This window comes from Pipistrellus kuhlii, unplaced genomic scaffold (assembly GCF_014108245.1).
Source record: "Pipistrellus kuhlii isolate mPipKuh1 unplaced genomic scaffold, mPipKuh1.p scaffold_m20_p_13, whole genome shotgun sequence".
NCBI classification, from domain to species: Eukaryota; Metazoa; Chordata; class Mammalia; order Chiroptera; family Vespertilionidae; genus Pipistrellus; species Pipistrellus kuhlii.
Genome location: NW_023425438.1, coordinates 14193355 through 14217121, shown reverse-complemented (window position 1 = coordinate 14217121; position 23767 = coordinate 14193355). Strand labels below are relative to the sequence as shown.

At 57.8% G+C, this 23767-nt stretch overlaps 1 protein-coding gene across 3 annotated transcripts in view; it reads right to left on the bottom strand.

Annotated features, from left to right (window-relative positions):
- The window catches only part of DNMT3A (DNA methyltransferase 3 alpha), a 115074-nt gene that overhangs the window by 47136 nt on the left and 44171 nt on the right, over positions 1-23767 (bottom strand). For all 3 annotated transcript variants that reach the window (XM_045580644.1, XM_036435031.2, XM_036435030.2), the window contains exons 3-4: positions 18282-18386; positions 2592-2862 (exon numbers count right to left, since the gene is read on the bottom strand). In XM_045580644.1, the coding sequence (XP_045436600.1) occupies positions 2592-2862; positions 18282-18386 (376 nt within the window). The remainder of the gene's footprint in view (positions 1-2591; positions 2863-18281; positions 18387-23767) is intronic.

Genomic DNA, 23767 nt, shown 5'->3' with positions numbered 1-23767 from the left:
CCCTCTGTTCATTCCGTTCCAGGATCCAGATGGCAAACTGATCTTTCCACAGTGTGCAGCACATTATGTCAGGGAGGCCCTGCCTGCTCTCTCCTCACCCCACGCCAGCCTGTGGGTTTCTGTCAGGTCCCTGCTCCCTCCCACCTGAGGGCCCTATTCCTGTTCTCCTATTCCTGCGGAATCTTCCCCTTTAGGTGGGACAGCCAAGGCTCCTCGGTTACAGTTCCTCATGGAACCATGTTCATTTTCCCCTAGAGAACGTAACTGTGTTTAATCACACCCTCTTCAGTGCGGATGTCTCATGAATGTCTGTCTCTTCAGAGGACTGGGAGGTCCTTAAGGGCAAGAGCCAGGTTTTTGTTCATGAGGATTTTCCCAGATCCTGGCACAGACCAGAGGGGTGTTTAATAAATACCTGTTGACTGACTGAGGAAGGAGCTCCTGGAAACAGATAGAAAGGGAGGCAGGGAGATCCCAAACCAAAGCAAACCTCAAGGTGAAAAGCAGCCCGAAAGGACTGCCGGGGCCTGGGGCAGCAGCTGGGTGCCATGATGGTGGGGTCCCAGGAACCGGGGAACCAGCCAAGACACGCCCTGGGGACCAGCACACGTGGTGGGAACGGCTGACGGGTTCCGTTCTGCACACCTGGCCTTTCTCACAGGAGGATGGGAGCTACTCCCTCCCCTCCTTTGTTTTACTCCACGTGGGCCCCCTGAACACTCCCACCAAGTGTCAAGACCCAGCCCAGGAGGCACTGGGGTGAGGCTAGGGGCCCTGGACAGGTCAGGGTGCAAGCCTCCCAGCCGCACTGCAGAAGAGGAGGGAGAGTGGATGGGCACCCCGACTCTGAAGCCAGAGACTAGGACAGACTAGATCCTGGACCTGCCACGTACAGGTTTGGTGCTTCTGAGCAAGTCACCTCTTCTTGGCAAGCCTCAATCTTTTCCACCTTAAATTGGGGACAGTGATTCCTCGTGAAGGAGACTGTTTGGAGGAGTAAGACACTGAACAGACTCTCAGAAAACGCTTTGCACATAGTGGGAGCACCGTAGACATCAGCTGAGTCATAAACGCCCAAAGGATTCTTTAGTGAATCTGGAGATCTCTTCTGGAGATGCTCTCCACCCGGCATGAATGTGAGGTTTGGATCCGCGCAGGAAGAGTGATGCCAATTAATCAATTTACTCATTCCATCACACACACACTTGGAGGGGAGGCTTTTTAAAATTGAAATGCACATATGCAAAGCGACCTGGCAGGGCCCTGGGAGGATCAAATGTGATAATGTATGAGAAAGCGCCTTGTAAACTGTGAGGCCCTGTACAAATGCTAGTTGTGCTCATTACTAACGTGTTTACAGCTCGGTTGGCCCCAAAATCGCTGGCTTAACCTGAAAGAGAAAAGTGGGCGGCTCTCCAGGACTCCGGGGCCAGGCCAAGAAGCCCTCGGAGGAAGAAGAGGCCTGGACCCCGCAGTGCCCCAGCCACCTGCCCCTCCCCGTCTGTCACAACCACAGCGCCGTCCAGTCATCTAAACTCTGGCGGGCCCAGGACATCTGTGCTGGGAAGGCTCACTGGCTTTTCATGCCCACAGGGCATCTGCTGCCCTTGGGCACCCATGCCAGGGGGCTACAACACAGCCATCCCCAAGAACTGAGGTCTCATGGGCGAGCAAGTAGGCCAGGGGGGGCTGAGGGAAACAGGTGCACAACCAGCCTGATTGGGAGGGAGGGGGTGTGCACAAAAAAGGGGAACAGCCATCACCCCAGTCCAGCAAATGTTGGCATTCTGTAACCCACTTGGTCTAGCTGTTTTATTTTCTCACAAGAAGCCAAAACTCCAGATTTTTTATGTGAAATGTCTCGAGTTTAAATATTGGCAACTAATTAAAAAAAAATGTTTAAGCTTCACAGTTGGCAAATCTGGATTACAAAAGAAATAGTGAGACACACTCATTAATGTAATCTAGAGAAATTTTCCTCCGTGGCAAAGTCAAATGCTAGTACTAAAAGAAAGCATTATTTAGGACTTATTAGTCCCTCAACCAGAATAGTTGAAGTAATAATGGTTCATTTTAATGTTTACCAGATCAAATGTGCATTTCTAAAATCAAATGCCATTACTTACTGACTTCTTAAGGAGTGATATTTAAATGAATGTCATAAATCCAATAGAATATGCATTGGAACTATACAAACATTAATTGCATTAGTACATTATTTATGTGTCTTTAGAGGTATGATCATTTTAATAGTTCTCACTGTTATTTTCAAAAACCACATAATAAAATGTCTCATAAATAAGAAGTGAGGCTACATATGTGATGGTCCAAGGTGTTATCTTGAAATTAGCTTGTGAAAGTTAATGGTCAATAAAACTTTTTTCATTCTAAAAAAAAAAAGTTTAAAATACGACATGGGCCAAATAAAACCTGTGGGTAGGCTGCATCCGGCCAGTAGCCTGCAGGGCACACCTGGGCGAGGAGGCCTTCAGCTACCACGTCCAGCCCCCGCCTCCAGAGACCCATGGGGCCCCGAGTCTCCAACATTCAGGGGAGCCCCAAAGAGGTGGCCCCTTGAGCCAGGGACTCACCTTCTTCTGGGGGGGCTCCTCGGCCGTCCTTGGGGGTGCAGCAGCCGTTCTCCACGGCGCGGGAGGCTTCGGGCGGGGTCTCGGCGGCACCCTCTCCCTCGGCCGGGGCCCCGCCCTTCTGTCCTCCGGCAGGGCTCCCCTCCTCTGGCTGGGGCTCACTCCGCTTCTCCAGGTCCCCGTTGGGTAACAGCTCGGAGGGGCCTGAGTCCTGGGCCATGGATGGGGACTTGGAGGTCACCGCAGGGTCCTTCGGCGTGTCACTGCTCTCCACCTGGTCATGGACAGACACGGAGAGGGTTAGTCCAGGGGAACTCTGGTGGAAACGCTCTGTCCGGATTAATTTTGTTCACATAAACGTGCATGAGGTTTTGCATGACCTTCATGCATTCGAAATTTTGCTCCGTTTCAAGGGGTTTACGGGCTTGATCTCCTGAAGTCAAGGGATCTATGGACTCCAGCTGAAGAAACGGGAGAAGAATCCAGCCAGGTTTGCCAGCTGGTTCCACAGCCCAAGCTGCACCCCCACACACACACTCACTGGGGTGACATAGGGCCCCTCCCCCAGCCTTGTGCAGCCTCACCACATCCCTCCTTCGGAACTGGACCAGCCTGGGCTGATCCGATTTCCCTGCCTCAGCCTGCCCAGCTTTCCCCTGGGTCTGTAAGCCCAGTGACGAGCTGCCGGAGGGTCAAACACCCCCCGCCCCCCAACTCTCCAAAGAAGCATTCCTCTGAGCCCCAGAGTCCAGCACATTCTTTCCCTCAGCTTTGGCCTCCACGGGTCTCCCAGGTGCTCAGACGCCAGGACAGCCAAGGCCCCACCAAGCAATTCTCGGTTCATACAGCACACCCTCCCAAATGCAATGCTTTGTTCCCAAGCATCTGAGAACTCCCTACAGGTAAACTATTAACCGTTTGGCAGGTACCTGTCCTAGACTTTTCCCCTATGTCTCTACCATCACGTGTAAGTTACATGTTTATGCATATGCACACACTGGTCCAGAATTGTTTTTTCTAAAGGAGATCATGCTCTCATCCTGTTCTGCACCTAGCATCTTCACTTAACAAAGCAGGGTGGGCGTCTCTCCCTCCCTGTGCACATGGTGGGCCTTTGGGCCGATTTGATTTTTATTTTTTTAATATATTTTATTGATTTTTTTACAGAGGGGAAGAGAGAGGGACAGAGAGTTAGAAACATTGATGATAGAGAAACACCGATTAGCTGACTCTTGCACACCTCCCACTGGGGATGTGCCTTGCAACCAAGGTACATGCCCTTAATCGGAGTCGAACCTGGGACCCTTGAGTCTGCAGGCCGACATTCTATCCACTGAGCCTAACAGGTTTCGGCCTATTTGATTTTTTTTTTAACATATATTTTTATTGGTTTCAGAGAGGAAGGGGGAGGGAGAGAGAGAGACATCAATGAGGAGAGAGAATTATTGATCAGTTGCCTCCTGCACACCTCACACTGGAGACTGAGCCCGAAACCCAGGCATGTGACCTGACCAGAAATCGAGCTGTGACCTCCTGGTTCATAGGTCAAAGCTCCACCACGGAGCCACGTCGGCCGGGCCTGATTTGCTTTCTGCTGAGAGTGAACGCTTGCCCGGAGAGCTCGGTGCATCTGCGGATTCCTGCAGGCCGGAGTCCCAGAGGTGGGCTGGCTGGGGTGAGGGCGGGCCGGTCTTGGTGTGAGTGGAAACGGCCAGCCCTCCCATGTGTTGCTCCACTCCAGTGCACCCAGAAAACCTCGGGGAGCCCCGGTTCCCGTCCCCCCTTCCCCTCCCCCACAGTCCTGCACCCTCCACCGTGGCTTCTGCTCTTAGGGTCTCTGATCTCAACTCGGAGCCTGCTATTCTTTGGTGACAAACCCCCACGGGTGGCAGATAGAGCCTGGGGCCTTGGGAAAAACAATAAAAACAAAGACGAAAAACAGGACTACACCAGAGTCCTCCCTGGGCGAGCCTGCAGACGCAGGGAGCAGCGTGAGCGGAGGGAACTCCAGGCCCCCTGCCAAGCTGTTCTCCTGGCCGTGCGGCAGCCGGCGGGCGGCGGGCGGGCGGTGGGCCTCCGGGAGGAGCACCTCCCATGGAAAGCTGCAAAGGCGCGCAGCCCGCAGCACGGGGGCGGGGACGCTGCAGCCAGGGGGAGAGGAGGCCTTCGGCGGAAGCGGAAGCTAGGAGTCCACCGCGAGGTTTGGGCACTGAGGGCCAAAGCCAGCAGAGCCGGGAGGTCAAACGCGGGAATGCAGGTGGAGCCAGAGGCCCTGTCTCTCTCCTCAGCTGCCGTCCCACGTGTCGAGACCCACACGCTCTCTGCAGGGCTCGGACAGAGTGTCCCACCTCCCCGCTCAAACCTACGGGGCCCCCTGAGGAGGCCCCTCCCTGGTGGGAGTCCTCTTCCCCCAAGGCTTTGTCGTAGGCAAGGAAGTCAGGGGGCCCAGCAGCTGGAGAGGGGGGCACGCCTGGGCCCCCACAGCCACCCGGGTCTGGCTGTGCCAGGCGCCACCGTGCTCCACGCGGGGCACTCCGGGGAGGTGGGCGTGGGATCCCGCAGGCCCACTGTGTAGGTCACAGCCCATTCCTGGGCATGGCGGCGTGCTTCTTTCCTAAGCCTCTTGCTGCCCCACAGCCCTGGCCCCCAAAACTGCTCAAGACAACCCCGCTGCTGTTTACTTCCTGCCTGGGAACCACGCGGCTCCTTCCCACCCTGGGACTCACTTCCTGTTGACAGTCAGGAGCACCTGCTCCCAGACCTCACCCACCCAGGCTCCTGCCCGCCCCCTGAGCAAGCTCCCCTCCCAGGCAGCCCTGCAGGACCCTGTCTGAGGCAGTGCAGACACACCATCCCCTCAGAGGCAGGCGGAGGAGGCGGAAGGGGGGGGGGTGCTCTGCACAGCTCCAGCCCCAGGGTTAACACTTCCCTTCCCACTCGTCCCAACTGGGCCATTCCCCATGCCCGCCCACTCTGGTCCTCGGTGAGCCTGCATCACCCAAAGCTCTGGGATTAAGGGGAGCCACTGACTCCGGCTGTGGACCCCTCGATCCACCTTATGCATTGAGAACCCACCCTGAGCCCCTCACCGCCCTCTCTGTGGGGCCCAGGGTCACTGGGCAGATCACCAAGAGGGAGGAAGGAGGTCCACAGGCAACTGGACTGAAGCAGTTCTTCCAGTCTCTGAGGGAGGAGCTGGGTGCTCCCTACAAGGGGCATCTCAGGCGAGAAGAAAGCATAACCCACACCTGGAAGCTCCTAAGACAGGCCATCCCAGCCAGGCCCGGGCACTCCTGCCCCCACCTCCACGCCTTCCTCGCCTTCCTCGCCGCTGCCTCCTCTGCTCTCCTCCCCTCCCCCCTGTCGCCATTAGCTTGTGCCTCTCGGAGGCAGGACCTTTGTCTGGTTAGACTCAGCGTGGAGCGGGCACCTGGCAGGTGCTCAGGATTCACAGTGGCTTCCTTGCGGCTGGAGGCCGGGTGCGGAGCGAGAGCAGCCTGCTCCCACACCGAGGGAGCCTCGGCTTTGCTGCACGCCCTGCCTGACTGTTAGAGGCTCAGCATTTGTTTGCTTTCATTTGCCTTGAAAGGGGACACAGCACACCCCGAGGCACTCGTTCCCACGGAGAGAGGAGAAGGAGCAGTGGCAGGCGCTGGCCCCTTTGGAAGGCGCCGCCCACCTGCAGCTGGAGGTGACAAGTTCATCTTCCTTTGCTTCTCACCTTGGGGCTGGGGCCGGAGAGGGGCATGGCAGCCGTGAGCTCTCTCATTTCTCTCTTGGGTGAGTGGGGGCCACAGGTTTGAGACAAGCTTGATCTTGTCACCCATTGTGCACCTGCCCATGCCCATTAGGCCTCACTCTGGATCTTTTTTTTTTTTTTTTTAATATTTTATTGATTTTATTTTTATTATTATTTTTTTTTACAGAGAGGAAGGGAGGGGGATAGTTAGAAACATCAATGAGAGCAAAACATCCATCAGCTGCTTCCTGCATACCTCTAACCAGGGATGTGCCCGCAATCAAGGTACATGCCCTTGACCGGAATTGAGCCCGGGACCTTTCAGTCCGCAGGCCGACGCTCTATCCACTGAGCCAAACCGGCTAGGGTGTCACTCTGGATCTTCAAACCCTGCCCGCCGCCTCCTGGGAGCCCTCAGGATTTGTTGACTTTTGCCTTCCCGGCAAGACCCCTTCACGCTGAGACCACTGCCTCCTGCTTCTCTACCCCGCTCCTCGAGCTTCCTCTGTGAGCAGCTTATTCCAAGCTGGTGAAGGCAGTGGTTCTTAACAGAGGGGGGCGGGGGGGGGGTGTTCTTTTGCCCCAGAGAGCATGTGGCAACGTGTCTGAGACATTGTTGATGGCCACACGGGGCTGAGGCAGATGGCTGGCTTCCTGTGTGTAGGGGCCAGGGGAGCTGCTAAACACTCTGTACGATACAGGATAGCAACAAAGAATCATTTATTCAGGTCAAAATGGCAACGTCAACACGTGCTGTTGTTGAAAAGCCCTGGTCTGAAGGGAGGAGCACTGACCAGGGGCTGCCTCTTCTCTAAGGACCATTTGAAAAACAACTTTAGCCCCATAGGAGTGGCTCAGTTGGTTAAGCTTCCTGCACCGAAAGGTTGCTGGTTCGATTCCTGGGCAGGGCTTATGAGTGTGATTGTGGGTGTGATCCTCAGTCGAGGAGCATACAGATAGCAACCCTTCCATGTATTTCTCTCACATCGATGTTGATGTTTCTCTCTCTCCCTCTTCCTCCCTCTCTCTCAACATGTCCTTGGGTGAGGACTTGTTTAAAAAAAAAAAAAAGTTAAAAAAAATTTTTTAAAGAAAATACCGTGGTAGCCAAAACCAGTTTGGCTCAGTGGATAGAGCGTCGGCCTGTGGACTGAAAGGTCCCAGGTTCGATTCCGGTCAAGGGCATGTACATTGGTTGCTTGGTTGCCGGCACATCCCCAGTCGGGGGTGTGCAGGAGGCAGCTGGTCGATGTTTCTCTCTCATCGATATTTCTAGCTCTCTATCCCTCTCCCTTCCTCTCTTTAAAAAAAAAAAAAAATCAATAAAATATATATATTTAAAAATACCATGGTAAAATATATATAACCCAAACTTTACCATTTTAACCACGTTCAAGCGTACAATTAATCCAGTGGCACCAAGTCCATCCACACTGTTGAACAACCATCACCACCACCATTCACCCATCTTCAGAACTTTTCATCATCCCAAACAGAAACTATGTACCCACTGAACAATTCCCCACACCCCTGCCCCCAGTCCCTGGCAACCACTGTTGTACCCTGTTTCCCCGAAAATAAGACAGTGTCTTATATTAATGTTTTCTCCCAAAGTTGTGCTAGGTCTTATTTTCAGGGGATGTCTTATTTTCGGGGAAACACGGGTACTTTCTGTCTCCTAAGGAACATTTTAAAGCCACCTGCCTGTCTGCCTCCCTCTCACACGCACAGGGGAGGGCTCTGTGCTAGGCCCTGGGCTTCCGGGACCTCAGCCTCCAACTCGCACAGCCCCAGGGGGCTGGCAGGCAGGCTGCTGGTCCCCCGCCTGGCCCCAAGGAGAGGGGTTAAAGTCCAGGGTTCCCTGCTCCCAGCCCCCTGCAGCCTCGTGTTTACAGAGCACATCCTCTCTCACTGGAGCACTCCCCACACCGCTCCTGATGGTTTGTTTACCGTGTGTCTCTCCCCTAGACAGCGAGCTTTGCCTCATCTATCTTCTCATTTCTCTCCTTTCCAGCCATGCTACCTACGGCAGGCTCACAGTACGGAGCGCAGGACCCAGCATAGATACGCTTACACGATTAGTAGATTTAATGACCACAGTTCTCCTGGTGGGGAGTGTCCGGCTGCCTTCCCCCAGGACACGCGCTCCGGGGCTTACCTCGGGTCACACACCTGCTCGGCGGGGCACGTCCAGACGGACCCGGGGCCGGGAGAGGCCTCGGGAAGCCGGCTCTTGCTCTGGGCCGAGTCTCCGGAAAAGCCGGACCTCAAATCCCCAGGGCTCCCGGAGGAGAGGAGGCTCTGAGGGGCCTGAGCAGGGCCGGGGAAGGCCGCCGGCTGTTTTCCTGGCAGCGGCCACGGGGAGGCGAAGCCAGCGGCGAGGCGAGCGGGAGCCTTCCGCCTGAACCTGCCCCGGCCGAGGCCGAGCCCCCCGCCACCCCTGAGCTGCCAGTCTGGTCTGGACCCCCAAACCCCCATCCGCCCCTCACAGGGGAGGCGTTGTCCCCCCCAAGGCAGGCAGAACACGAAGGTTCCAGACAGGGAAGTGACTTTTGAGAGGCCCTTCACTGTGGCTATATTTACACATAAACCATGAAAGCCTGGCAAACAAGAGGTGAGGGGGACGATGCACGGGGAAATGGAGGCCAGGCATTTGGGGGTCACCTGGGTCCCGTTGTAGAGGGGGAGGCCCGGAGCCCCTGCAGGCAGAAGCCAGGGTCCTGGGTTGGTTCTGGGCCCCTGGTGCCCCTTTGACCTCGGTGATGGGGGACTATGGCCGAAAGGGGTCTTCTTCCTCTGACCCCCAGGGGCCAGCAGACGCAGGGATGGCCCTTCGCCTGCCCATCCTCGGCCTCCCCTGCCCCACCCCCACGATGCTGCCACTGTGCCTTTAAAGCCCTCGGCGGTGCTCAGCTCTGTGCCAGCCGGGAACCCTGGCGCCAGGCCAGCATCGGCCTCTTGATTAAAGCCACACACACACACACACACACACACACACACACACACGTGGTGCACCATCGCCCAGAGGTACCCGCCCACCCCACTGGACCGAGAAGCCACAGAGGGATGTCAACACAATCACAGTCCGCTTCCACTGATCCCAGTTCCTTGCCTCCTGCAGGCCCACCGGCTCCCCCGCCACCCCCTCCTCTGCAAACCCTGGGTTTCCCCAGCTTGAGTCCAGTTTCAGGAAACAGCCATGCAGCCCCGGAAGCAGGGCGGCCCTGCCCCACAAGTGTTGGTGCTGGGCCCCAGCTGCCCCCTCTGCCCCCTCCCCGCTGCCCAGACCTTCCTGCGGCCCGGCCCCGGCAGCCCTCTGATCCGACCGGCCAGAGGGACAGGGAGAGCCGGCGAGGTCCACCCACGGCTCCTTCCAACAGAGGCCCCAGAGGCCTCCCCACTCAGCCTCCGGGAGCGGATGGAGCCAGGCCCCAGCACTCTGGAACGAGGCATCTGACCCCTCCGACGTCCTTCTCCCTGTGGAGCCGCTCAAAGGGCCGCCAGGGGGTCAAGGCACCAGGGACTACCGAGCAGAGACTGAAGGGAGCCAGCCCTGGAGAAGGTGGCCACAGCCGGGCACCTCCATGTTCCACTTCCTTCACCATTGAGCCTGGGGGCTGCCTTCCCACCCGCCCCCAGAGCTCTCTCCACCGTGCTCCATCATGCACGCGTATGCCTGTGTGCATGCGTGCGTGCGTGCGTGTGCGCGCGCCTGGGTGTGTGTGCGTGTGTGCGTGTGTGCGTGTGTGTGTGTGTGTGTGTGCCTGTGTGTGTGTGACTCACGTTCAGAACCTCAGGGCCCAGCAAAGCTTTCGGAGCCGGCCACCCAGCCCGTGCCCCTGCGGGCCGCAGCGAGAAGGCACATGCCTAGCAAGTGGCCGGCCCGCTGGGGGTTCCGCTTCCGGCGGGGACACCTGTCCGCCTGGAACGGGGCCTGGCTGTGCTCTTTGAAGTCAGCCTCAAAGGGTTTCGGGGTGAACTGAAGGCTCCCTTGCAAAAGCCATGGTGTAGGGAAGATGCACGCACTTAAGTAAATCTCGTTTGAAATGCCCGTTTCCAGCCTCTACTGTCCATGCCCAGGCGGCCGGGGTTGTAAGCAGGGCACACACAGGGAAGACAGCAGCTCCTTCTCTGTGCTTCGGGGGCCTTTCTGAAGTTCCTCCTGGGCGCCTACCTCCCCCGACCCCCACCCCCACCCCCACCCCAGCTCTTCCCGCCCCGCCCCGGGGACAGGACTTCATGGCTTTAATCACCCTCCTCCTCGGCCTTTGTCTCTGCAGACTCCAGAGTCCTAATCTCTCTCGTCTGTCCTCGCTTGGCAGCCTTGCTCCCCCTTGATCAATTTAGCTGCCCTCCTCTGGAGCTCTTCCAGCCTGGTTACATCTTCCTTAAGGTGGCAGAACGAAACACACAATTCCCTGGGTGAGGATGATGAAAGGACCCGTGTCAACAGCCCTGCCAGAGGCGTGTGCTGGCGAGTACCTGCCGCAGCAGGAGGTGCAGGTGCAGCTGCTCCAGAGCAGCCCGGAGGCTGGGACCCAGGGGGAGGCTGGGACCTGGGGGGAGGCTGGGACCAGGGGGGAGGCTGGGGCCTGAGGGGAGGCTGGGACCAGGGGGGAGGCCGGGACCAGGGGGGAGGCCGGGACCCGGGGGGAGGCCAGGACCTGGGGGGAGGCTGGGACCAGGGGGGAGGCCGGGACCAGGGGGGAGGCCGGGACCCGGGGGGAGGCCAGGACCTGGGGGGAGGCTGGGACCTGGGGGGAGGCTGGGACCCAGGGGGAGGCTGGGACCCGGGGGGAGGCCAGGACCTGGGGGGAGGCCGGGACCAGGGGGGAGGCCGGGACCTGGGGGGAGGCTGGGACCTGGGGGGAGGCTGGGACCAGGGGGGAGGCCGGGACCAGGGGGGAGGCCGGGACCAGGGGGGAGGCTGGGACCCGGGGGGAGGCCAGGACCTGGGGGGAGGCTGGGACCAGGGGGGAGGCCGGGACCTGGGGGGAGGCCGGGACCAGGGGGGAGGCTAGGACCTGAGGGGGAGGCTGGGACCCGGGGGGAGGCCAGGACCTGAGGGGAGGCTGGGACCAGGGGGGAGGCCGGGACCTGGGGGGAGGCTGGGACCTGGGGGGAGGCTGGGACCAGGGGGGAGGCTGGGGCCTGAGGGGGAGGCTGGGGCCTGAGGGGGAGGCTGGGGCCTGAGGGAATGACTGCCTTTAGCTGGAGGTGGCCCTGGAATGTGTGACTGGGGAAGGGGCCAGGGAGGGATGAAAAGATACAGGGATTTTTTGGAAACAATAAAACAGGGACTTGGGGATTTCACTGAGATGCCCCTCCCTCTGGCAGTCTGGAGTGGCCTTCGAAAGGGCCCCTGACGAATCTGCTCCCTTCCGACGTCTCGCTCTCTGACAATAGCTCTGGCGCCATGTCTGAGGTCTGCAAACATCTGTTCTCACCCCTTCCTCTCCCTCCTCTGGAGCAGCCAATGCTGGCCCAGCGCCGCCGCCCCCAGCGGGCTCTGGGGGTGTTTCCTGGCATCATCCTATCTCCCTGCATTCTTCTGCGCTCAGCCCGTCCTGCTCAGGGATGCCAGAGCCAGCTTCCCAAACACGCCTCCCCTCACTCAGCCCCCACCCCCTCAGGAACCTTCCAGCATGCTTTGCGGGGGATACAGCGTAAACCACTCGCTGTCTGCGGACTGCGTCTCTGGCCAAGATGGACACCCCCATTCTTACAGGAACCCTACTCCACTCAGCCTTCGGGCCTCCCCACGTGCTCATCCCCCTGCACATGTCCCTCAGGAAGGCCCTGAGGTAGGAAAGCCTCCCACTTTCCCACTGATGTCTAAGGTTTCCCCCGACGAAGGCCAAGTCCACATGTCTCTGCACTTGACGCCCAGCCCACGGGCCAGGAGCGGCGGTGCTGGAAGCCATTAGTGGCTGCGGATCTGCCTGATCGGGTGGGGGACGGGCGGGTGAATCTGCAGGGCACAAGTCTCAAAGCCGGTGGGAAAGACAGCCCCATTTTCTCCACACCTCCAGAAACATGGCAACGGCAGTGGGCAGCCGGAGCTGATGCAGGTTCACTGTGTGTGTGTGTGTGTGTGTGTGTGTGCGCGCGCTTAAGGTTTATGAAGGAAATGCAAGTTAACATATCAGCACCAGCCGAAACCGATTTGGCTCAGTGGATAGAGCGTCGGCCTGGGGACTGAAAGGTCCCAGGTTCGATTCCGGTCAAGGGCACCTTGGTTGCGGGCACATCCCCGGTGGGGGGGCGGGGGGGGGTGTGGTGTGCAAGGGGCAGCTGATTGGGTGATTCTCTCTCATCGATGTTTCTAACTCTATCCCTCTCTCTTCCTCTCTGTAGAAAATCAATAAAATATATTAAAAAAAATAAAATAAAAAACAAAAACAAAGAAACAAAAACATATCAGCACCAATACCGCAGGCAGAACTCAGTCGGCTCCGTTTTCACTTCACAGACTGCCTCACACGGGTATTTGTCGGGTGAAAAGTCACCATCTTGTGCCTGACACTGCGCTCTGACTCACATTTCTTCAGATGCCCCCCGGGCGCTGCCCAAGGCGCGGGGCGAATGTGCGGTCATCCTTGCACGGGGGCCGAGCTAAGCCCTCCCGCATCCTTATCGTGTCAGTGTGTGCGCGCGGCCGGACGAGCACGCTTCCAGGAAGTTTTACAAATAAAAACGGGAGGGCACCGCGTCCCCCGGCCAAGGCTCCGGAGTGAGCGAGGGAGGAGCTGCTCTCACCCGGACACAGAGGGGCTCGAGCTCCATCTTAACTGGTAGACGGATCGAAAGGTCATGTCAGGCCATGCAGACTCCCTGCCGCTGAGCTACCCGGTCCCCGGCGGCTCAGGGTCCCTGCCTTCCCACCGTCCGTCCCCGGTCCCTGGCTCTGAAGCGGGGCAGCTTTGCCCCCTGGAACTCACTGGAACCCACTCCCTCGGGCGTCACGCTGGAGGCTCGGAGGGGAGTGAGTAACCGCTGGCTCTGGGCCGGCCTGGCTGAGCTCGGCGCCTGCTCCCAGCCCCTCCCGCCCCTCCTCCCCGCCCCCGCCCTCCCTTTCTGGGTTATTCTTAGCAAGAGGTGACCTCAGGGTGCTCCCACTGAGCAAAATTAACCCTGGAGGGAGGTGGTGGGTATAAATCTTCAGTGAATAAATACACAGCGCTGGTAAAGGGGCCCTGGAGCCCCGAGGGCCGGCCATCCCCATGGGTCTGGCGGGCCAGGGCGGGCACCCTCCCTCCCGGTGCCAGGGACAAAGGCGGCGCTGGGCTTGTCTGGGCTTGTGACCAGGCAGGAACCTGCTTCGGACATCTTCACTGCTGACTCCGGGACGTCCCTGGGAGCTGGCGAACAGGAAGATGCCTCTTCCGCCCGCCCCCGCCGCTCACACCCACACGCGGGCTCACGCTCTCGGCCAGCAGAGACCAGCCCGGCATGCCGCCGTCCCCTCCTCCCGATCACAGGCACCGCCAGCCCGCAGGCCCCGCGTCCAGGTGCCAGCTCCCTCCCTAAGCCCCGCCCCGCCCGGCAGCGGCTTCCTGTTTCCTGTTGCCGGCTCTGATCAAGAGTATCTTGGCTCTGAGGCCAGTGGTGCAGCCGACGCCAGGCCCGGTCTTAGCGGGCCCGCCTCTCACGCCTCAGACCACCACCGCCTTACCCGTGGCCTCCCGGGCTCCCTGGTGTGTGGGTCAATCATCCCCCCCCCCCCAGTTACATTTCCTCTGTATGCTTCTTGGACCAGATCTACACACGTTTTCAAACAGCCCTGCCTTCACATATTAACAATGAAAAATGCTGGAGGGACAAGCACGGTGGGCTCTGCAGATGGGAGGTGTGAGCCTCAGCCTCCTCGTCTGAGAGCGAGGAAGGTAGTAACAGCGGTCCCCACCTGCCCCTCCCGGGTCTGCTGCTGTCAGGGTCACACGTGTCACTGTTGGGAAGGCCTTCGTAGGCATCGCGTGTGGCACAGCGCTGGGCATTTATTCACGCTCTCTGTCCTCAGGGAGGTGGGCACACAGTGCCAGAGGCTCAGCTCAGGGACCACCATGCTGGTGGCACATCTCGTGGGAAGGCAGGCCCTTCCCACCTGCTTTTCCAGCTGGCGGGGGGGGGGGGGGGGGGGGAGGGGGGGGGGGGGGGAGGGGGCCGAGAGGCTAGGTGGTTGCCTTTGCTTTTGCTGTTTTCATTCCCCACACATCAAGAAATGTAACTTTTGCCTAAACCGGTTTGGCTCAGTGGATAGAGCGTCGTCGGCCTGTGGACTGAAAGGTCCCGGGTTCGATTCCGGCCAAGGGCATGTACCTTGGTTGCAGGCACATCCCTGGTGGGGGGCGTGCAGGCTGAACGATGACTCTCTCTCATCGATGTTTCTAACTGTCTACTCTGTATCTCTCTCCCTTCCTCTCTGTAAAAAATCAATAAAATATATTTTAAAAAAAAGAAAGAAAGAAATGTAACTTTTGTGAAACACAAAATCATGCGCTTGGAGGTGGACGTAGGATCAAACGGATATAAACGTTTCTAAACACTTATTCTCAAATTGGATCCAGACAGGGGACGGTTTTGCAGACCGGGGTGAGCACATGCCTTTACTATCTTGGTGTTCATTTTGGTAAATTTTACCAACAGTCCAACAGGGAGAGTCAGTGTGGTGCGTGATGGCGGAGCTGGGCTGCCTTTGCAAGCCAGGCTTCGATGGGCTGGGCTCTGGGGCAGGCAGAGGAAAGAGGCTGTGAAGCGTGCTTGATGTGTTCAAGGAGCAGCAGGAAGAGAGGGTTTCTATGTGTCTGTGGCAAGAGGTGGCTACTGAGCACCAGGACAGGGGCCGGAGAGACCCCGTGGCGGGGGGCCAGGTGGAGCATTCCAGATCTTGTCCCCTAAGAATCCTGGAGATTCTTTTTTTTTTTTTTTTTTTAATATATTTTATTGATTTTGTATAGAGAGGAAGGGAGAGAGATAGAAAGTTAGAAACATCGATGAGAGAGTCATCGATCAGCTGCCTTTGCACACCCCCTAATGGGGATATGCCCGCAACCAAGGTACATGCATGCCCTTGACCGGAATCGAACCCGGGACCCTTCAGTCCCCAAGCCGACGCTCTATCCATTGAGCCAAACCGGTCTTGGCAGAATCCTGGAGATTCTTGATCGGAGATGTGCCACGGGCTGTAGAAGGTGGAATTATGTGTGGTCTCCTTCCTAGCAGCTGCCTCCGCCCCAGGCCTTCTCTTTCCTAGGTTGAAAGCTAAGTCTTGTTGATCTGTGTGGCCTCCCCCACCCTGGGAGCTGCTCGGCAGGAATGAAGTATTTGTCCTGGGGGAGGAAGGGCTGGGGGTTGGGAAACCGTCCTGGGGTCAGGCCTGGGTGAGGGTGCAGCCAGGAGGCAGGTGCAGGCGCAGGAATGAGTGGAAGGCACCCAGCACAGATAGGCCTCGGGGGCAGAGATTTCCTAACCTCGAGGCCCGGAGGGATATTGAGGACACTAACAGATGTAGCTCAGGCGACCTTTGCACAGACAAAGAGCCCAGCCTGAAGCCAGGTTTTCCTCTCCTGCTTTCCAGCACGTCTCCTTCTGTTCCACCTGTTGGGACCGGAGCCCAGCTCCCTCCCCCTTCCAGCTTAGCTGGCTGACACACACTCAGCTGCTTAAAGCTCCCGGCCAGTGGTTCTCAGGGCCACAGCTGCACCAGGTCCCCAAGAAACCTTCCCTGCTGTGCTCCCCAGCTGGGGAGGGAGGAGGCCAGGTCAAGCACTTGCTCAAGCACGAGTGACCCAGATGGCCTCCAGGCAAGGCGACCATGGGTGGACTGGCCTCTTGCTGTAGCATGGATTTCCTCTTCTGCTACCCAGTCCCCTACCCCCGCCCCGGGGCCTGATGCCCAGGAAGGGCTGTGCTGGCTGCTCTCTTTGGGGTCCGTCTTTCTCCGCTTCCCCAATGTGCAAGGGGTCCTTTCACAGCAGCTGCCTCGGCCCCAGGCCTTCCAACCAGCCTTGCCTCCCCCATGTTCTCTCTCCTCTCTCCTGGGGCCTGTCGTGAGGTGTCACCTAGAACACGGCCTGCGCGTTTGGACTCACTCTGCTGAGTGGCCAGGGCAGGTGTGACTGCTGGTCACATGGAACCAGTACGCAGAAGCTCAGGGTTGTGTCCGTAAGGTGCTCAGGACCACACAGCTGGGATACGATCAACCCAGGGCTGTTTCTCCTGCCAAACGGAGGTTGCTGTGGCCTCCTGAAGAGGAGAGGTTTGGCCAGCAAGGACAGGGCTGACCTCTGCTGAGCACTAGCTCTTTGGTGGCGGAACCCATTGAGTTCTCACTGGGTCTGGGAGGGATGCATGCGTATCATTTCTCTTTTTTTTTTTTTTTTGGAAGGGGGGCCCAAGGCTCCTGGTTACACGGGGGGTGAGTGGTGGAGCCGGATTTAAACCAGGTCTGCCGGACTCCAAACACAGAGCTGTTCTTTCCACACTGGGCCCTGCTTCAGGCTGGGAGCCTATGACGCGCACTGCCCCTTCCCCCTCTCGCCTCTCACATGCACATCTCTGGACACGTTTCCACACACCTCCCTCCTGCCCCCGGGCCTGCACCCCACCTCTCAGCGATGGACCCTCCCGCTGGTTCCAGGGGCTCACAGGAGGGTTGCAAGGTCTTTATTTGCTATTGGTGGGGGCTCTTATCCCCAGCACCCAGTTCGGGGACGGTGGGTCATGGGCACACGTGCAGGTGTGCAATCACCAGTGGTCTCTGACTCAGCCTGCCTCCCCACCCACTCCAGCTGGTACTGTGCCCCCCCCTCCTTCTCCCACAAGGTGCCCTAGGGGTGGAGGTGAACGGAGGGGCACGCTGAGAAGGCACCCCAGGATGCAGCCTGGAGTCTGCTGCGAGGTGGGCATTCCTTTAAAGTCCCCTGCTTTGACTTTCAACGTCATGTGAAATTTTCATTCCAGGCCATAAAAGACTCATGTTTGCGTTAATATTAAAATGCCTAACATTAACAGATAAATGCCCGCTCCCATCCCCTTCCCCTCCAAATCTTCAAGCAGAATTGGGGGTGGTGCCCTCCAGTACCCGGCAGGTTCCCAAACCCCGGGCTCAGGGAACCACCCAGGCCCAGCTGTTGCGGCCCTCCCTCCCTCCCTCCCTCAGCTGTCTCCTTTCACTCCGGCCCTTCACCCTGGCGCTGCCCAAGGGGGTGGGGGGGGTGGGGATCTGCCCTGCTGAGAGCATTTCCTTGAAGGGCAGTTACAAATCCAAGCTCTGGCTCCTCTCCTTACCTTCCTGCCTCAAGTTTCCCATTCTCAGCTGGAAGGGGCTAAAAGAAAGGAACCAGCTGTCTTCGGTGCTGGCGGATAATCACTGCTCTGTCTCAGTTTAAGGCACAGGGAGGCAGGCTATGCCCACAGGCCTTGCCCTCCAGAGCACTCCTCCTCTGGGCAACCCGAGCCCTCCTAGACTCAGGGGCAGCAGCGCCTAGCTGCCCGGGGGGGCTTGCGGGCAGCCTGTGGCCTACACTTCCATGGGACTCAACCAGGACCCAGTTCTCCCCCTCCCTCACAAAGGGCCTTCTTAGCCGGCATGTCTTCCCTACTCATCCTTGATCAGACCCCCCATCTCAGTTCCCTTCCTCAGGTCCTCCGAGTGGGTGTGTGGATGGGTAGGGCGGGGCCTGTGCAGGCAGGTTAGGCAGAAGCAAATGCTGCGCTGTCAGGGTTCTTGCTGCCCTTTCAGAAGGAAGGCAGGAGTCAGGGGCCCTGTTCGAGTCCCTGCTCTGCCCAAACCCACAGTTCCGTGTAGAAAAGGGAAATCCTGGGAGTGGCCGAGGGGCTCAAAGAACGGGGAAGCGAACACATTCGCAGCGTCTTCACGTACCCAGGGGCCCGCAAGACACCCGTCACGGCCTGTGTGTGCGTGTGTGCTGTGGGGTTGCCACGACACTCACCAGCGGGTGCTTGCGCTTCCTCCCGGGCCGCCCCACCTTCCGGGCCGTGGTGCTGGGCTCCTGCCGCTCCTCCTTGCCGCGCGCCTCCTCCTGCTCCTCTCCCTCCTGCGGGCACAGACACAGCCAGTGAGGCCACGGCTGGATCCCACAGGCCTCCTCCCCGCCCCACCCCCGCCACAGCCACACTCCCGGCCAGCGCCATGTGGTCCCCCCATGGCAGGGATGCACTTCATTTACCCCCTTCGGCCTGGAAAAGCTTGAGCCACCCTGGGCGGGCGCCTCGGGGGACTCGGGGGCAGACCCAGATACACCCCCACGCACCGGCAGCCCTCCCTCCTGGCGGCCACATTTCTGAACTGCAGAATCACCGCACGCACCGACCAAGATGGTGTTTTTTGGACGTGAGTTTATTTATATGGAAGAAAGTCTTACGCAGCACAAAATGAAGTCAGGCGTCTATTTAACGAATCATCTTTATTGAAAAAGAATAACATCACAAGGAAAGAAGTATTAAATTTAGTAATGAACATTGGCAGTGCGTGCGACACTTGGAGTGAGGGCTGGTGGGCAGGGGATGTACATATAAAATATATCCTGAAGGGTCTGCCACGCGGTGCTAGCATCGCATATGCCTGTCACCTCCCAGGAGCATCTCAGGGTCGATGCCTTGGCTCACCTTGACCCCCCTCAGCTATTATGATGAGGTCCACTCGGTGGCCAAGGGAAGAGTGACTGAGATCAGACAGAGCGGGGCTCTGGGGGGCCGTGTGGAAGGAAGCATGAGCATTTGCCGTGATTCCAGTGCCACCGGGTGCAATGTGGCCGTTCACACCATCAGCCTCTGCCCTCCCTGCCCCTCATCTAGCAGCACACCTGCTGGTCACCTCTCTGCAGGCCCCGCCTGGGCAGGCCGGGCATGCGGGCGTGTGTGCGTGAGAGTGTGTATGCGTGTGTGTGAGTGGGTGTGTGTGAGAGTGTGTGTGCGTGTGCTGTGCGGGGCCCTGTGGCGGTCCTCGGGCGGTCCTGGCCGGTGAAGCCAATCGGTTTCACTGAGTTTCACAATCACAGGCAGGCCCTGGGAGGCCGGCCAGCCAGCTGGCCAAGGCTGTGCATGCTTCTTGTCCCAGGGGGCCCGGGCAAGTGTCTGGCTAGATGCGTCAAGTTCATCCCCTCTACTCAATCCCCAACTTGAGACATCTGCTCAGCGGATGTTGGGTCGGTAGCATCCGGTGTACGTTCTGAAGGAGCACGTACGTCTGGCTGGCTGGCTTTGGGGGAGGGCTTGGTGGGATGCATCTCTCTTGGCGAGATGGGCACCGTGTCTGGGGGTGAGGCTCCTGGGACAGCTGTGTGTGGACGTGTGCACGTGGGGTGTACCTTTACCGTGGTTTGCCTGCATGCTTATAACTTCACTGTGTGTGTGTGTGTGTGTGTGTGTGTGTGTGTGCGCGCGCACTCGCTCACACATTTGTCAGCAGCACACTGCACAGTAGGGTATGTAGTGGAGAGACCCATAGGCTGGAAATCAAAATATTAAAATTTTTATTCTAAAGTCCTCACTTCCTGGCTCTCCGCTGGTTAGATAATCTCTCTGAGCTTCAGATTTCCCGCCTGCCTAATGGAAAAAGAACAATGCCATCCCTGCTCTCTGTAAAGTGTAAAAGAATAAAAATGAAATAACGTATGTGAAAATGCTTCGCTAATTACCATGGACCACACATTTGAGAGATCATTATCGCCGCAGGCCAGCTTATCAGAACGAGAAGTTGTATGTGACTTAAAATAATCCACCCAGTGAGCGGAGTTAAAATGTAGGTCAAGGCGTAGCCTCAGACGTTGAGAGGGGCCAGTGGTGGCTACCTAATCTAACAAGCCACCGAACGTGGAGGTGCTTTGAAAGCCGTAAAAGAGCTACATGTGTAAATGTAAAGTGACATGCTTATATGTAAGCCTGGAGAGTGCATTGGAGTTCTAATGATCAGAGTGGCACAGGGGCCTCAAGCATGGCTGTACTTGTGCAGGTCGGTGGACTGGCCTGTGTGCCTCTGTGCGAATGGACTCACTTACTGAGCACCTACCACGTGACAGTCACACCCCAAGTGCTGCTGAGCGCCTTCCCTATGTCAGGTGCATCGACCTAGGCACTGGGGATGCCAAGGTGAACAAGACACAGTCTCTTACCTCAAGGAGCTGGTGGCCTGGCTAGGACAGTAGCTGGCAGTTGCAGTGCTGGATGGTGGGCGCTAAAAGAGAAGGACCTCTGAGTCCATTCTACATGGGGGGGATGGGAGGAGGCCCAGGAGAAGGGAATCCAGGAAGCAAGCTGGAAAATTAAAGGTCTGCTGGCCAGCCTGAGGGGAAGGTGGCTGGGACAGAAGGAAGGGTCCATGCCAAGGCGCTGGGGAGGGAAGCAGCCCGCTTTCACACCTGGTGCGGTCTGTTTGCACTCGGGTGGAAGGAAGGCAGTGGAGAGAGGGGGCCTAGGCTGCTGGACAGATCCTGAGGGGCCTTCCCTCACACGGGCTAAGGAGCTTGGCTTGATCCTGGGGGCTCCTGGGAGCCCTTCAGCAGGGGCTTAAGCTCTGCGAGGGACATAATCAGCTTTGCACTTTGGAAAGATGGAGGAGCTCCAGGGTCCCTGAGTATCTCCCTGCAGCAGTCCCAGCCAGAGGCTGGGTGTGTCTGTCGCCCTGAGCTGGGATCTGCACGGGGCAGGAGGGAGGGAGGACGGGGAAAGGAGGGGGCGAGGCACTTTTTGAGAATAATTCTGGTGAGGATGTGCTGTGGGAGCGGAGGAGGTTAGCGATTCATGAGTATCACATGTCAGCTTCCCATGTCTATTACCTCATTCGATTGTAACGTGGCTGCGAGACAGCTATTCTTAGCCCCATTTTGTAGGTGAGAAAAGCGAGGCCCGGAGCGGTTACAAACATTCTTGAAGTTGTTTGTGGTCAAGGGCAGAGCCAGGAGTCCAGCCCGCCTCTGCCCTCCCCAAGCCCACCTAAGTAGACGCTCAGCCCCTCCTGCCACTTCCCAGAGGGAGGATTGACTAATTAGTTCCCTTACTTGACAGATGAGGAAACCAGCCTGGGCTCTCAGATCTGCTCCTGCTGAAGGCCTTACTGGTTTCCAGCTGCTCCGAGGCCCTTGTGGATCAGATTCTCCCCTCTCAGAGTATTAGCGACGCTTCCTAATTCGGCGCTACTTGCAGATTTGATAAGCATATTTTAAATTCCTTTGCTCGGCAAAGATATTGAGGGAAACGGGTCCCGTGACAGATTCGAGAATGAACCCCTTGCTACGCCTCGCCTCCTTGAGGGACGCGGCCCCGAGCCACCTGCTCACCCTCCCCAGGGGGCCAGCCCCGCACCGGCCGGCCGGCCGCGTGAACTCAGCCAGGCCCGGAGCACCAGGGGCCGCTTTCTTCCCTCCTGGCCCTGTGACTCATGACTGCATCGAGGAAGAATGGTATGTTGACCGAGAACAACATGCTTTTCACAAAGCTGTGCCTCGGGGCCTGATGGGAAGGGCCTGGCGTCACTCAGACCCGGGTGCGAGTCCTAACCCAGGCTCTCTGGGACCTTTGGTTCCTTAAGCACAGCCCTGGGGTGCCCGAGGCCTGAATGCTGGACCAGGCATGAAGCACCCTGCCCTGCAGGGGCCCGAGGCACAGGCTCGGCACACGGCAGCCTCCCTGGCGATCCCCACATTCTCTCAACCAGGGCAGGCCCTGCATCAGGGCACTCCACCCCTTCCTCCTGGGCTGAATGTGGCCGAGAGCACATGTGGCCCGAGGTGAGGAATAACAGGGAGGCACATGGCACAGGGCCCCCCAAGGGCTTTCTCCACATGCCAACCTGGAAGCTGGGGCTTTGCTGGTCCTGAAATGTCAAGGGTCTTTGTTGGGGGTCATTTCTGTATGGTAATCGTGGTTCCTTCTTGCTGATCAGATTTTTAAAAAAATATATTTTAATGATTTTTTTACAGAGAGGAAGAGAGAGGGATAGAGAGTTAGAAACATCCATGAGAGAGAATCATCGATCAGCTGCCTCCTGCACACCCCCTACTGGGGATGTGCCCACAACTAAGGTACATGCCCTTGACCGGATTCGAACCTGGGACCTTTCAGTCCGCAGACCGAAGCTCTACCCACTGAGCCAAACCGGTTTCGGCTCGCTGATCAGATTAAGTGGTAAAAATAATAGTGCCTAATTTATAGAGCAATTATAAGAATGAAACAAGAGAATGCAAGCACAGAGCTTAAAAGAGCACCTGGCAGATCATCAGCACCGAATGCGTCTTGGCCAAAAGGGATTGGGAAGCAGCAAGACCGGGACCCAGCCCAGGGCCTTGGATTCCTGGCCAGGCACTGATTCATAATATGGGTATCTGAGGAGGTCCTTCCAGCCCTAAGGCTTGGAATGCTCTTGGTCCTCTTTCCTGTTGCCTCTGCCCCTCTCTCTCCCCTCCACACAGGTGCCCTTCCTCCCTAACCCTCTCTAAGCCAGGACAAAGATTCCTGGCCTCCCTGATGCTCACCTCCACCATCTCCCCTACGGCTAGCTCCCCTCCCTCTGCTGTGGTCCACATGTACTCAACTGACCCACCTTGGCCAGAGCCTAGGAGCTCAGACCCCCCAAAGCTTGCATACTCCCAGCTTCCCCAAGAAGCCCCCCATATGGCTGGGAGGCTGCAGGGAGAAGGGGTGCTGGGCAGATGCCAGGGGGGTACCACATACACAGACCTCTCTGTGCATGCCCAGCCACGGGGTGGCCACCTCAGCCCATCACCCACTGCTCTGCGGCCCACCTCCTGATCCTGGGCTCTGGGATTATTCTCCTGGGAAGGGCCCTTACCCACTCTCATTTTCTTTTCTATCTTACCCACGAAGTATTTCCTGAGCACCTATTCTGTGCCAGTTAGGCCCGGGGGCCCTGCCCTCCCCGGGCAGCAGTGGGGATGGCTTTATCCACACCAGTATGTCTCAAACCCCCTACAGAGCCGGTTACAACATAGAGATGGCTGGGCCTCTCCCCGGAGTTTCTGAGTCAGCAGGTCTGGGGTGGGGCCCAAGCTTCTGCATTTCTAACCTTTCCAGGTGCTGGTGCGGCTGGCTTAGGAATCACATTTTTTAAATCTATAATAATAAAAGTGTAATATGCTAATTAGACTGGATGTCCTTCCAGAAGATCTTCCGGACAAAGCCGGGGCTGTGAGGAAAGCCCAGTCCCGGGTGCCAGAGGGAAGGGAAGCCAGTGCCGGCAGCCAGGGGAAGGCAGACCTACTCTTGCATGAATTTCGTGCATTGGGCCTCTAGATATTATATACGTTTCAAGTGCACATTATAATACGACATCTGTGTACATTACAAAACGATCACCCCCAAACGTCTAGTTGCTACGCATCACCATATAATTGACCTCCCCCCCTCCCCCACCCCGCATTCCCTTTTGCCTAACCCTCAACCGTTTTATCCTCTGGGAACC